Here is a 14,376-nt window from a genome sequence, read left to right as displayed (position 1 = left end):
ACCTCCTCGAGCCGTCGTCTGCCAACCATTCGACGGTATGCCTCAACGATGACTTTCCGATGTTGCCCGTCTTCACCAGCGACCACTCCATGTTTTCTTTAATATTACTTTTTTTAACGGATATTATAGGAATAATATAGAAAATTAAAAAATGCAAAAAATATTACCTATTCGTCTAACGGTTTGGCGAAAATAAGTTTTCGCTCTACCATACGACGAAAACTCTATTTTCACCAAACCGTATGACGAAAATGGGTGATGTCTCCCTAGCGGTAGGTCAGAGGTCTGCGGTGGCAGTTTCAAGGCTATTTTCGCCAAACTATTTAGCAGAAACAAGTTTTTGCCAAACCGTTTAGCGGAAACAAGTTTTCGCCAAACTGTTGACGGAAAACTAGTTTTCGCCAAACGTTTGGCCAAAAACTCCCTGCCCACATGAACCCATCTCATGCATCGGCCTCTGTGAACTCAATCTCATTTCGCTTGCCACAAGTGCGACCATGCTAGCATAGGTGCAGAGGAGGCAATGGTTGAGAGAGGAGAAGAGAGAAGAGAAAAGAGGAAGAAGGAGGAGGGAGAAGAAGAAGAAGGAAGGAAGGAGCAGGGAGAAGAAAGGAGGAGGAAGTAGAAGGGGAGGAGGAAGAAGAAGAGTAAGGTAATTATTATTTTTAATTGTGTATTTAGATGTATGTATTTTGCTTTATCTATATGTAAGATTTAATTAGGGATTAGAAAAATAATTTTTCTTTTGTAAATGTTGATTTTAAGTACAAATCTTTGTATTAGGTTATTTAGAGTATTAGGTTAAGAAAATGAAATATATGTGCCCAGAAATATTAGATCTCAGTACTCTGTTTAAGATGATGTATTTAGCATTATATTATTGGATTGTAATAATATGTGCATTACACTAAAGTACGATATTTATTGGTTTATTTTGACGCATGGACTAGTGGTTTGCAATAGAAAACAGTAAACAAAGAGAGCATAAAAAACTAATACAACACCGAAGTATTTCTGTTAAAGTTTTAAAATTCAATGATATTAATTAGTAAGTTTTTTCAATTTAATATATGCAATTTGTCGTTGCTTGTAATATGTTTATTTAATTATGTTATCTCCGATTTAGATTTAGGACTGCAATATTGATTAGATTTTAGGCTACGAAGACTATAGTAGTTCATATTTTTGGGAAAATAATTGATCATTATGTTAGTTAGTTTTAAGTTAGCCGCATTGTATGAATGCAATATAAGTTGATAATTTAATTGATACATTTTTTTAGGTCATAATTATGTCAAACTCTATAAAGCTTAGAGTATTTTATGAAAATGGTCAAATTTGTAACGGTCCAGCTGGTGTTGATTTGAGCATATTTCTATTTACCATCCTTGAGCATCCAAACCCTGAGGGTACAAGGATGAAGGAGATGAAAATATGGTTCACCCAATATTTTTAGCTTGACCCATAGGTTTATTCTGTTACGACACGATGTATGTGGACTCGTACGTTAAATCTAATTTTTTGGAGTTAAAGTTGGTGTGTCGAACGAACAAGTGGTTGAAATGGTTGGAGTGGTGCAGGCGGTGTCGGGCTGAGTTCAATATCCTTGTGCAACCTTGTCCAAGGGAAGAGTATGATAGTAGCAGTCCAACAGCACCGGTAGAAGAAGAGGATGCACGAGGGCATGCAGTGTCGATGAAGGAAGTTGAACAAAGGCGGACAACTGAGGGTGGGATTGTTGTGCATAGGAAGGCGATAGAGGTTGAGGACGGTCGGCTGATGTAGGGGAGAAAATTGAAGAAATTATTGTTGAGCTCGAGAACGTGGACCGTAATGCAATTCATAAGGAAGAAGTTTTATTAGAATATGCAAATGTAGATGATGATGATGGTGATGATGAGGATGATGGAGACAATGAGTGCTCTAATATTGTCATCCCAGAAGAATGGAACATTTCTAACAAAACGAGGATGCAAGTTATGGAGAACCATGACTCCCCTTGAGAATATAGTTCAAGTATGGTTCACCTAAATCAGGTGTTCCCTAATCAGTCTGAAATGAAGGATATAGTGGCACGGTGGGCAGTGACATCACACAGAGAGGTATTTATTGCTGTATTAAGCCCAGAAAAGTACAATGTCAAGTGCAGAACTTCTGAATGCAGCCTTCATATTCATGCATACAAGCAAAAACATTCGATCTATTGGGTAGCCTCTAGAGTTGTTCAATACAATTGTATGCTAGAAAATGTTGGTCGGAAGCACCGTAACCTCATTGTTGTACTAGTTGCAAATGAACTGTTCATTGACATTATTCAGAAGCGGGACATGTAATACTCGTTCATCCAAGCAATATTACGACAGTTCAAATATGAGATTACTTATCAAAAGGCTTGACGTGCAAAGCAGAACACTTTGGAAAAACGGTGGGGGTACATATGAGGCTTATTATTGCAACCTACCCCGTGTGCTTGAAATTCCGAAGGACAGAAACCCCGACATATACATTGCTTTCAAGAATACTGAACTTGATGAACACCAACCTAGGATTTTTCGACATGCTTTCTTTTGCTTTAGGTCAGTGTATTAAGTCCTTTTAGCATTGCCATCCTTTGCTTTATGTGCATGATACATTCTTGACTAGGAATTACAAAGGCCAGATTCTCACTGCAATTGGTGTTGATGCAAATAACTAGATACATTCTTTGGCATTTGCGTTTGTGGAGGGTGAGAGCAGGTTAAGTTAGCCCTGATTTTTTAGGCATCTTAAGGTTGATGTTGTCCGTGATCGTCCTAATATTTGCATCATACATGATCGGCATGCTGAGATCTTATCTGCTATAAAGATACTGCAAGACGATTCAAGTGAGCCATTCCCATGGTCTGATCTGCAGAACAGGTGGTGCATGCGTCACATGGAGCAAATTTCTACAAGTAATTCAAGAGAAAAGCATTGATGGACATGTTCAAAAGGTTGTGCAGCTAGAACCAAATCGCAAGTTTGATGCTCTGTGGAAGGAGTTGGATAAGAATACAACAACGCACGTGCAAGAGAGAAATAAGAAGCCGGCTACTGATGATGCCTCTGTATCGAAGGCGCTGTCACCTCTTGGGGGAAGACATTGATCCTCCTAATACGAGGAGAAGATCGGCAAGAAACATCAAATGTTTCTCGTACTAGATTGAGGTAGAGCCAAATGAGAAGTGGTCCTTACTCTATGACACCGGAGGTGCTAGGTTCGTGTACTGGGCTACCTCTTTATCGACTATGTGTAGTATGAATTAGTATGTTTGAAAGTTGATACCTATTTGTTTTGATGTTTTTTGGTAGGTATGGTGTAATGACTATCAACATAGTAGATGTTTAGAATTGGGTCATCAGAGGGTTATGTGGACTCCCTATTGTTGTAATCATTGAGGAAATATTGTATGAAATGATCGGTTACTACCAGAAGAGGCATGCTACTGCTGTTATCCACTATACAACAATACGTACACTGTATGCCCAATGGATAATGGAGTACATAGAAAAGAAGAACAAGAATGCAGTAGAATGTATGGTTCGTAGCATGGGCGTCAATGAGCACTGCTTCGAGATAACCCTAAGATAAAAGGAGAAGTGGGGAGCGGTACAATAATTGTCACTCATGAGGTGAACCTAGGGCAAGTTTTCAATGGATAGTGCGAATGCTCTTGCAACAAACCGAAGCTTTTATATGTCCTATGTTCTCATTTGTTGACTACATTATCACAAGTGGGTGTGGGAACCTTAGTATATGTGTCACAATTTTACTTGAAGAAAAATATGCTGCTGACATGGATTGGAGACTTTCGTGGATTTAATGCACATGGTGACTTCAAGTTTACAATAGAGATATGTCGATATGTCTGCCTCCTATGATGTTGCTTAGACATTCCTATGGAAAATGTGGTCGGCCACAGACTAGGTATATTCGTAACGATACGGATGAAACTAAAGTTGGCGGACTTGTTAGGAGATGTAGTGAGTGTGATGAGTATAGTCACAAGGCAAAGGATTGCCCACAGTCTAACCGCGGCGATGCTGGAGTAAGGCCATCTATCGGTAGTCGATGTGGTAGAGTTGTACGTGGAGGACTCAATGCACGGGATTGAGGTAGATCATGACGGATATGCTATCTAGGAGCTATATGTTTCTCTAGTTATTTGTATATTTTTTACGTTTTTGATGTAAAAACTATGTGATATTATTTATGTATTATTTATGTTCTCTTTGTCATATGAAGTTGTTTGTGTATGATTTATCATTTTACTTACATATATTTTAATATGTGCCATAAAGTTTAATTTGAATGAAACATAGCAAATAAACGAGCTATGGCACGACATTAAAAATTTATGCAATCAAACACGTAATTCCATAAATTTACATAAAAAAAAATGTAAATTTTTTCCATGCATACAATAAAATACAAAATAATTTATGCAAAAGTTCAGCGAGCTAGTTTTCGCGGAATGGTACGGCGGAAAAAAAGGTACATCGCCATATGCTTGATGGAAATTCATTTTTTTGTCAACCATTTGGCGAAAATAGGTGAGACAAGGTTCAGCCATTGTAGGGCCCATATTTTCGCTATATGGTTTGGTGAATATTTTCGTCATACGTTTTGACAAAAACAGAGTTTTTGCCGTACGATAGGATGAAAACTTATTTTTATCGTACATTTGCGCCAAATCGTTGGGCGAATATGTAACCATTTTTATAATTTATTTATTTTCTGTATTATTTCTGTAATATCTGAAAAAAATAATATAAAGAAATTCCGCCAGTCCACCCCCTTCGATACCGGAACCGGCAAGGTCACGCGCTGGTTCCAGAACTTGGCTGCTAAGGGCGTCTAGGAGCTCTGCCTCATCAACAACCCGTGGCCACTCGCGCTCGAGGACTCCGCTGGGCTCGCATCCGCGGACAACACCTCCTTCCGCTGCGTTGACGGCATACCTTCACCGCGACACCCGCGGTTCAGTCCCAGGTGGTGCTTCCAATAGTGGCTCCAGCTTCCGCATGCAGCGGTTCAGTCCCAGGTGGTGCTTCCAACAGTGGCTCCAGCTTCCGCAGCATCGTGACGAGGAGGTCAAGGCACGACGCCGCGGCGTCGAGAAGAAGCTTGTAAGCCTCCTTGCTACGTTCCTCACTAGAGGGAATTTTCCCCATGGGCAGTTCGGAGCAGCATCAGCAATATGTTCGGGGGATATGGCTACTCAGAGTGAAGAAGACCATGTAAGAAGTTTATTCCGTGCCATTGGAAAATTTTGCATAGCTGAAGAGATATATTTTGATGTTGTTACTGGCCTGAGTGGTAGTGGTCCAGCCTACATTTTCTTATCAATAGAGGCCATGGCTGATGGTGGAGTTGCTGCTGGACTTCCTCGGGACCTTGCTCTTGCCCTTGCATCTCAGACAGTTCTTGGTGCTGCAACCATGGTGAGCCAGACGGGAAAACATCCAGGTCAACTGAAGGATCAGGCCACTTCTCCAGCAGGAATTACCATAGCCAGAATTCGGGAGCTTGAGAAATGTGCATTTCGTGGAACACTGATAAATGTTGTTGTTGCTGCTGCCAAGCAGATTTGAACTATATTGGTCTTGAGGGAGAGATTGGTTGCATGGTAAACGGAGCGGGATTGGCTATGGCTACCATGGATATTATCAAGTTGCATGGTGGTACGCCTGCCAATTTCCTACGTTGGTGGAAGTGCATCAGAGGGGCAGGTTGTGGAAGCAATTAAGACACTGACTTCAGATGATAGAGTGAAGGCAATCCCACTAGTGACTCCGCATAATAGTCCTTGCAAATCCACTGATACATAATACTGGCTATTATCTGGGTTGATGGAAGACTATTATCTGGGTTGATACTGACTATCTGGCATTCTGACTATATGGGTTCTGCCGATGCGCGTTTCCTTGAAGATGATCCGCTCAAGATTGATCAGTCGGCACTCACTGGAGGATTTCTGCCCACGACCAAAGGTCCTGGTGATGGGTGTACTCTGGCTCATGCAAACAAGGGGAAACCGAGGCTGTTGTCATCGCCACCGGTGTACTGGTCCTTTTGGAGGTGTGTCCAACTGGTCATGAACTCAAGGAGATTAGAGATCAAGCAAAATCCAAGGAGATTACTCACTACTTCTATGGTGCTGCTTCGTACCTAAGTGACAAGGTATTTCTTGCATTGCTACGAGTGCTGATTGAGCTACTGCATATTAGTAGGATTGGTGTTCATGGGATGTTTGCAATGGCGTTGGAAAACAGTGGAGTGTGGAATGTCTATAGCGTGTTCGAGTCATATATGCAGGTGAATATGGCGGCCAAAGGGCAAGAGATATTGCTGTTACCATTACAACCATATCAAATTGAGAACACTTATGCCGTTGCTGTGCCTCTAGAGAAATTCCTTAGGCAGTTCAAAGAGGTTCTACTTCTCAACTTGGTGCCATGGCTGAAGACTCCACTATCACCAGACTCCAATGCAGATGATGATAAAGGCAAAGAAGCTAAAAGTAGTGCAGAGAAGCTTGCTGAACCAGAGTCTGCTGCTACTCAATCCTCTAAACCAAAGGTTACCTAGGAGGAAACGAAGGATCCTGGGAAAGGGAAACTGAAGACTTATGTTGGCGGCCGCAGGACATTCCTTTAGAAGACGACCTGACGGTTCTCCAGAGTTCCATTCCGGCAATAGCACTTGAGGGCAAGTGCTTGCTAAAGGGGAAGGAATTTGTCACGACCCGCCGTGTTTCTGCTCATTTTTGATTAGGCATGGTTAAACTGGTTTAGCCATTTTACTTTTCCTTTTGGATTATTAATCAGTTAATCTTCAGTTTAGCTTAATTTGCTTTGATAATCACTATATGAGCTGTAACCGAGCAGTGGTTATAACCCAGTCTCCGGAGCACTCTGGATGCCATCTTGTCATTTATATGAACCACTACCACATCTCTGTTATGAACAGGCTACTGTAGCTGTGGCAGTTCGTCCAAATCCTCCTCTCTTGCAAATTTCTGTGTGAATTCTCTTAGGATTTTGTTCGATTGTTCGTCGGATCGGATCGATGCGCGCGCAGTAGCCGATGAGGTTGACCGTCCACGATCCGGCCGCGGTACACGGGAGCATATTGAGCTGGCCGCTGTACACATGAGCATATCTGGATGCAGTGACGTCACAGGGATGCTCTTTTTTTATTTTTTATATTTTAAATCAAAAAATTATAAATATATACATTTGTTTTAAAAAATTACAAATATATAAGTTCGTTTTAAAAAATTACAAATCTAGTCACCAGTTGTCATCTTTCCAACGAACGGTAGGTTTAAAAATAAAAAAAATATTACGCTCTAATGCTCTCAAAATTTAAAATACTATTAAACTAGTCATGAAATCATCTAGCTCTCTAAAAAAATTCAGACAAAAATATGATTTTTATAATGATAAACAAAAAAATTAGAGGGAAATTGTTTGAGCTAAATTTTTTTAAGAGCCAGATGATAGAATCCTTTATACCATAGAAGTTTTTACAACAACAATAGTTTTTTGAATTTTTATAATACTGAAATGCAATATTTTTATATTTTTAAACCTCTCGCCCGTCCTAGAGTATAGACTTGCAGTTTTTTAAAAGTAGAGTATATATTTGCAATTTTTGTTTAAAAATATAAAAATAAAAAATTCGTATATAAACAAATAGGTCCTCGACCAAACACGCCATCGAGGCTCGTTTACAGCCCATTCGGCAGATTCAGGCTGTCGAGTTTTTTTTTTTTACATTTTTTCATTTAAAAATTCAAATAAATAAATTTCTCATAAAAAAAATTACAAAACTAAACGTCTACTACCCAGTGAACGGTACCCTTTAGCCCTCGGTAGGGGCGGGTAGTACAGTACGTGAACAGTAAACCTCACTGAACAGTTCTTCGAAGTTTAATTTTGCTACTATCTTCTATATTCAAAACAGTGATGTTCTGCTGCTCCAAAAATTCTAAAACTTTTTGTACATGTTACATAATACATGTGCAACCCATTTTAATTGAATTCACCCAAAAATTCTATGTATAATTTAAACTAAAATTCTCAAAAAAGCTACTTTTGTAACTTCTAACAATTATTAGCGCCTACAGTACTTGAACAGTAAACCTCACTGAACAGTACTTCGAAGTTTAATTTTGCTACTATCTTCTATATTCAAAACAGTGATGTTCTGCTGCTCCAAAAATTCTAAAACTTTTTGTACATGTTACATAATACATGTGCAACCCATTTTAATTGAATTCACCCAAAAATCCTGTGTATAATTTAAACTAAAATTCTCAAAAAAGCTACTTTTATAACTTCTAGCAATTGTTAGCGCCTCAAATAAATTTCTAACAATATGGTAAAATTCACTAATATTCTTCTTATATGATGTGATAATTTCTAAAATTATTTTTAGCACTAGGTTTATATATGTTTGAATTCAAATTAAGTTAAAAGAAGAATATCATATGAAATTATAAAAATACATATAAATGATGCATTACAAAGGAATCCATATTTTTACCATATAATCGGGCTGAAAATAAATTTAAAAATTATCACATCACATAAGAAGAATATTAGTGAATTTAACAGGTTTTTAGAAATTTATTTGCGACGCTAACAATTGTTAGAAGTTATAAAAGTAGCATTTTTTTGGAGAATTTTAGTTTAAATTCTACACATGATTTTTGGGTGAATTCAAATAAATGGGTTGCACATATATTATGTAACACATACAAAAAGTTTTAGGATTCTTGGAGCAACTGAACATTACTATTTTGAATAAAGAAGATAGGAGCAAAATTAAACTTCGGAGGACTGTTCATTGAGGTTTACTGTTCACATACTGTAGCTACCCGCCACTTCAGAGGTCTGTAAGAGTACCCGCCCCATAAGAGGGTGGTAAGAGCATGTGGGACTGCTTACCTCCCTCTGAGAGGGCGGTAAGACCCTTACCATCCTTCAGAGGGCGATAGGCGTCTAATTTTGTAATTTTTTTTTACGAAAAATCTATTTATTTAAAATTTTAATCGAAAAAATATAAAAATAAAAAAGCTCCAGGCTATCCTACCTGCAAGGAGCCCACAATTGGTAGGCTGAGGCTGCACTCGCCCGTGCCCCCACTCCGCCCTGGAGTTTTTTTAAAATATTTTTTTGATTAAAAATTTAAATAAATAGATTTCTCGTGAAAAAAATTGCAAACTAGATGTCTGCAGCTCCTGAGAGGGCTGCAGCCCTCTGAGAAAGCGGTTAGGCCTACTTACTGTCCTCTGGGAGGGTGGGTGGCCTAACCGCCCCTCAGAAGGCGGCAAGGGTGCTAACCGCCCTCTCAGGAGGCAGGTAGGGCTATCCTGGGAGGGCGGTTAGCAGCCTAGCCGCCTTCTGAGGGGGCAGTAATGGCATATTTTTTGTCGAAAATTGTAAAACTTTGTGTTTTTGTCAAAATTTAAGATAGAGAATTTACAAAAATTGGAATTAAAAAGGTTGAAGAGTAGTGAAAATGGTATACTGAGGAAGCGAGAATTTGGAGTAGGTTACGTAATTTTCAGAGGATAAAAAATCAGTATTTGTGAACAAATTGTATATGTGAAGCACTCGCAGCATATTACGCGGGTATGAGGTTGCGAACGACGACAAACATAAGATTAAACATATGGTGGAAAACATTACATGAGACTGTAACCACGATGACACGACGAGGAAAAGAAGGTGGCATGTACGGTTCGCACAAAGACCTACTTATTAGTGCGTCGCTCCTAATCATAACATGCCTTAGGGAGTGGATGTATGTCGGGTTACATTAGATACTCTCTACTGAATGCATCTAGGATATTTTCCCTTTCGGAGGGTATCGGAACCTACCGCCTTAGCACGGCGGGCTATCTCTCGCTTCCTTGCCCTCTCAGCCTCCCGAGCCTAAGCCACGGTATGGTCGTGCACCTCCTTCCTCATACGCTCTTCTTCCTGCCGTTTTAGGCGAAGTTCCTCTTACTGTTGCTCATACTCCTGACGTGCGTAAGCTTCCCTTCTCCACCTCATGTTCATGTCGACCCACTGCTTCTGTTCCTCATTTTGCTCATTCTCGAGCCATTGAATAAAATCAAGAGCGGTAGAGGGGATTGAACAAATAGAACAAGATGAGCGGTTAGTAAAATAGGGTGCGAAATCGGTAAAGATATGGCTGATATTTGTTGCTATACCGTGGATACTCATATGTTCAATATTGAGGCTTGTCATATTGGTAGTTGGCACACATGAAGAATCGCAGCCCATAGGTGTATAAGATATCCTGCGACTCGCGGAGCCTGCAACAGTCAGCACAGAAGCACATCGGTGGTTCGATACCTTGAGAGATGAAAATCCCCCAATGTTTCTTTGGTGGGCTTGGTATAGCTGAGGAAGATATTGCACTTGAGAGATATGAGAAATGAGTGGTGCATCAACGTATGGAGGTTCGGCTATTTATGGTGGGGGGAGGCAGTAGCATTGGATTCCCTCTTGAAGAAAGGAGTGAGTGGAAGGGCTCACAGGGTGGCAGGAGCATTGGATTCCATCTTGAAGAATGTGAAAGTTGTGGCATTGATGATGGATAGAGATTCCATGTGTATTGGTACCTGTGTTGTCATTTATTTTGTGGTAAAAGCTGTCCGGTGTTGTCACTTCTTGTCTAAAGCCTGCGCAAGAAGACATGTGTTGTCATTTCATGGTTAAAGTTCAGTAGTATGGTCACTTCATGATTAAAGTTACACTCCCGACAGAGTTATCGAGCAGTCACTTTGTGTATAAGTAGCTTTGTAAGATATACTTTTCTAGGTCTGTCATAAACGATTCATACATGGGTGAGGACGATAGAATGTAGCGTGTAGTCATGTCGGATTAAAAAATGCAATTAGCGTGTCATCACACTGGAATAAGAAATGCAGTTACAACATGCTAAGTGGACCATAAAGATTACACGCGTTCGAATATGTAAGAGTACATCGCGAATCGAATATGCATATGTAAGTTACAAAAACAAATTTAAAATCCTACTGCTGTCTCCCCGTTGCCGTCGATCGTGCCCCCCATCGTGGTCCCGATGCCGCTGGTTGACTCTCACGTGGCCCCTGGAGTAGGTGACGAGGTCGGGTGGACTGACCTGCCTGGTAGGCCTAGTAGGGAGCACCGGTGTCGAGGCCTCGTAGTAGTACAAAATGCACAATTGTACTTGCATGGTATGCCGGTGCAGCAGAAGATGGCCACGTGGGCGTGGCGTAGTATGGCTCAAATGGTGCTGGTGGGATCGGGCACGGCGCAGCTGAAGACGGGCCGACATCATTACCGAAATAACCTGTTGACAATATTAGATGTATTACTGAATATATTGAATATAGGGATGTAGTGACACCCAGTACCTGAGGGTGGAGGCATAGGGCTCGGCCTACAAGGTTGCGTCATGGCGTGTGTAGGTGCACCTAATATTTGTTTAAAAATCATTGCACCAGTAAGAAATGAATATATTTCAATGCCGTGCGAATTAAAAATTCGTACCTATTTGCTACGAGCCTACATGACGTGGTAAAAGGGGTCGTGTGGGTGCCGACACCGATGAACGGCGATGTATATTTGACCTCCAAGATGAGACGGTGTGGACCCCACTAGACCTGGGAGGCGCTCCAGCTACGTCTGTGGTGGACCGGCATGAGGTAAGCTTCAAGGCCCACGCGATCTTGTCGAAAAACCGCTTGACGAAGCCCGCGACATCCGACGCACTGAGGTGCACCCCTTGCCTGAGGCGGTCCATGGTACCAGCTGCGTCCCTATGGACATCGTAAATAATATCAGCCTGTGGATATGAACAAGAAAAAACAATTTAAATCTACAGTCTTTGTTCCTCGAGTATGGAGTACTGACTTGTAAGTTACACATACCGCCAATGCAGCGTCGTCGTCCCAATGGACTGGGTACGCCTCCATAGTCGATGCGTCGTGGAGTCGGACACACTCAGGGGTGTAGGTGACCTGTGTGCGTGTACGTGGAACGTACCACCGTAGATAGTCGTCGAAGCTCCGCTCGTTGAAGGGACGCGCCTCCTTCACGACATCCTGAAGCGCTTGGGCCCATGCTGAGACATATGGGGCCAAGCGATCTGCCTAGAGGTTGCCAGCTGGCTGGCCTTTATGTGTGTACCTGTAAGTGAACCATGTTAAATATAATTCACAGTAAGACGAATATGACGAAAATTTTAATTTTGCATATATACTTGTGGACGTGCACGGGAACATTACGAATGTGGACGAGAGGGAATGCCTGGTGGCGACCAAACTGCCGCATGACGCGGTGCGTACTCCTCGACGTAGATGTTGAAGACAAGCGGTGCCTTCGTAAGCCAGTACTCCTCGTCTCGGGTACACAACAGCGACAGACCCAAACCCGCACGGCCTTGGACGGCCAATAAGCTTTATGGCTGCCAGACCACGTCGTCCGGACGCAGCCAGTCGAACTGCGACCGAAAATGCTCGTAAGCGCTACAAGGCTGCTCATGCGCCCAGTGTGGCTGTGTGACAAACATCATTAGAATTCATTAGAAATAACATGTGTGCCAATTAAAATGTTAACAAAAAGTACATACCTGATGACGACACCAAAGTGAGGCCATGGTAGGCACGTCCTACTCGGGCTCGCCGTACCATTTCTCAGGGTACGGGGGGCGGTCCACCACTGACCGGCCTATGGCGAACCGCTCGTAAGGCCACACCTGCAGAAGAAGTGGGTACCCAGCAAAAGTGGCAAGTGGCTAATAACTATATCATTAGTGATGGCTTGTTAAGTGATCCATCACTATTGTATTAGTGACGGGTGATTTCCTCACCAGATCATTAGCGACATGTCTGATACGGGTTCTAGCTCGAAGTGATATTAGTGACGCGTCATCACTGGACTTGTCTCTAATAGGTCATTTGTGATGGGTTTTAGTCAGCCGTCACTAATATATTATCATTAATATTGGTTTCTTACGTGGTGATTACAGCATAGCTATTTACAAACTATTTTTCAATAATATGACCTGCCATTTTTTCATCAAAGAAAAAATGTCACACTATTCCTTTAGCAAAACAAATTTCAGTAGCATGTCAGGGCATGCAGGGAATTCAGTCATTGCCTCGCCGGGTAACCGGTTAACCCCGGATGGTCGCTGAAACAGCCTGTAAGTGCATTGGAACCTACAAATTCAACTAAATTTGTCCAAATCTGAAGGTACACTAATTATCAACAACATTTCATTCTATTTCACGTGGATTCAAGTATCTAGTTGTTGTGTCACATTTGATGACTCCTTCACAAAAATTCAATTATCTTCACAAAAATTGCAAATTTGAGTACGAAACTCTTTGGCTGGTAAAATTTTAATTAGCTACCAGTTGGCAATATCATCAAGTGGCCATGAGGCGACAAGAAAATAAACTTTTCCTTGTGCCATGCTGGTCATGTGTAACACATGATAAACTTTTTTTTTACAGACGTTTTCTCACTGCGCGATCTACTTTGGAGAACTTTTAGAACAGGTAACGGAAGTCAAACTCCTGCCAGCTCCTCCACCTATAAAGTTTTACCACTGGGTTACAGACCTATCTACAATATATGATAAACTTCTCGAACAAGCGTTATTTAATCAAGAGAGAAAAAACCTGTTGCACAAGCATATATTCGTAAAAATATGCACACGATCAATTTCGTTCGTTGTATTCAATCGGGGAGGTCTAGGTGAGAAGCGGGAGTTCCTCATCCTAGCCAGATTCTTTGATCACGGAGGTAAAATAGCTATCTATCTTAGGCTTTGTGAGTGGGAGAAGAAAGACTTTTAGCAATATAGGCTTGTGATGTTGTGAATATTATTGTACTTGTGTTAAATATTGAAATTTGTGAAATATGTGATACCATGTGATGCTATTGATATCTATGATGTTATTGAAACTGTGTGAAATCTAGAAGGAATAAAATATATTTTAATTATTTTTTTAAAGAAATACATACCACAGGTGGTTGGCTTAAGGAACCGCCTGTGAAAATCTGTTTTCTACAGGCGGTTTCTTAAGTCAACCGCATGTGAAAATACGGTTTGTTAAGTCAACCGTCTATGAAAATGTATTCCACAAGCGATTTGTTAAGTTAACCGCATGTGGAAATAAATTTTCACAAGCGGTTTCTTATGCCAACTGTCTGTGGAATCTATTTCCACATACGGTCAATTTTGCGTCTGTAAAAATCGTTCATTTTCACAGACCTTCGTTTCCAGCGAGTGCGCTAAACGCTGTGAAAAAATATTTCCACCCACCTGTATAGCAG

The 14,376-nt window shown here is 41.0% G+C and overlaps 1 protein-coding gene across 1 annotated transcript; it reads left to right on the top strand.

The window, feature by feature from the left end:
* Positions 1–4,838: 4,838 nt before the first annotated feature.
* On the top strand, positions 4,839–7,020 carry LOC133921780 (pyrroline-5-carboxylate reductase-like). Its single transcript, XM_062366805.1, has one exon. It carries the CDS (start codon positions 5,044–5,046, stop codon positions 5,611–5,613), a length of 570 nt encoding a protein of 189 aa, XP_062222789.1. The 5' UTR covers positions 4,839–5,043; the 3' UTR covers positions 5,614–7,020.
* Positions 7,021–14,376: the final 7,356 nt, after the last annotated feature.

Source organism: Phragmites australis, chromosome 6 (genome assembly GCF_958298935.1).
Source record: "Phragmites australis chromosome 6, lpPhrAust1.1, whole genome shotgun sequence".
NCBI lineage: Eukaryota > Viridiplantae > Streptophyta > Magnoliopsida > Poales > Poaceae > Phragmites > Phragmites australis.
This window is presented reverse-complemented; position numbering and strand designations above follow the sequence as displayed.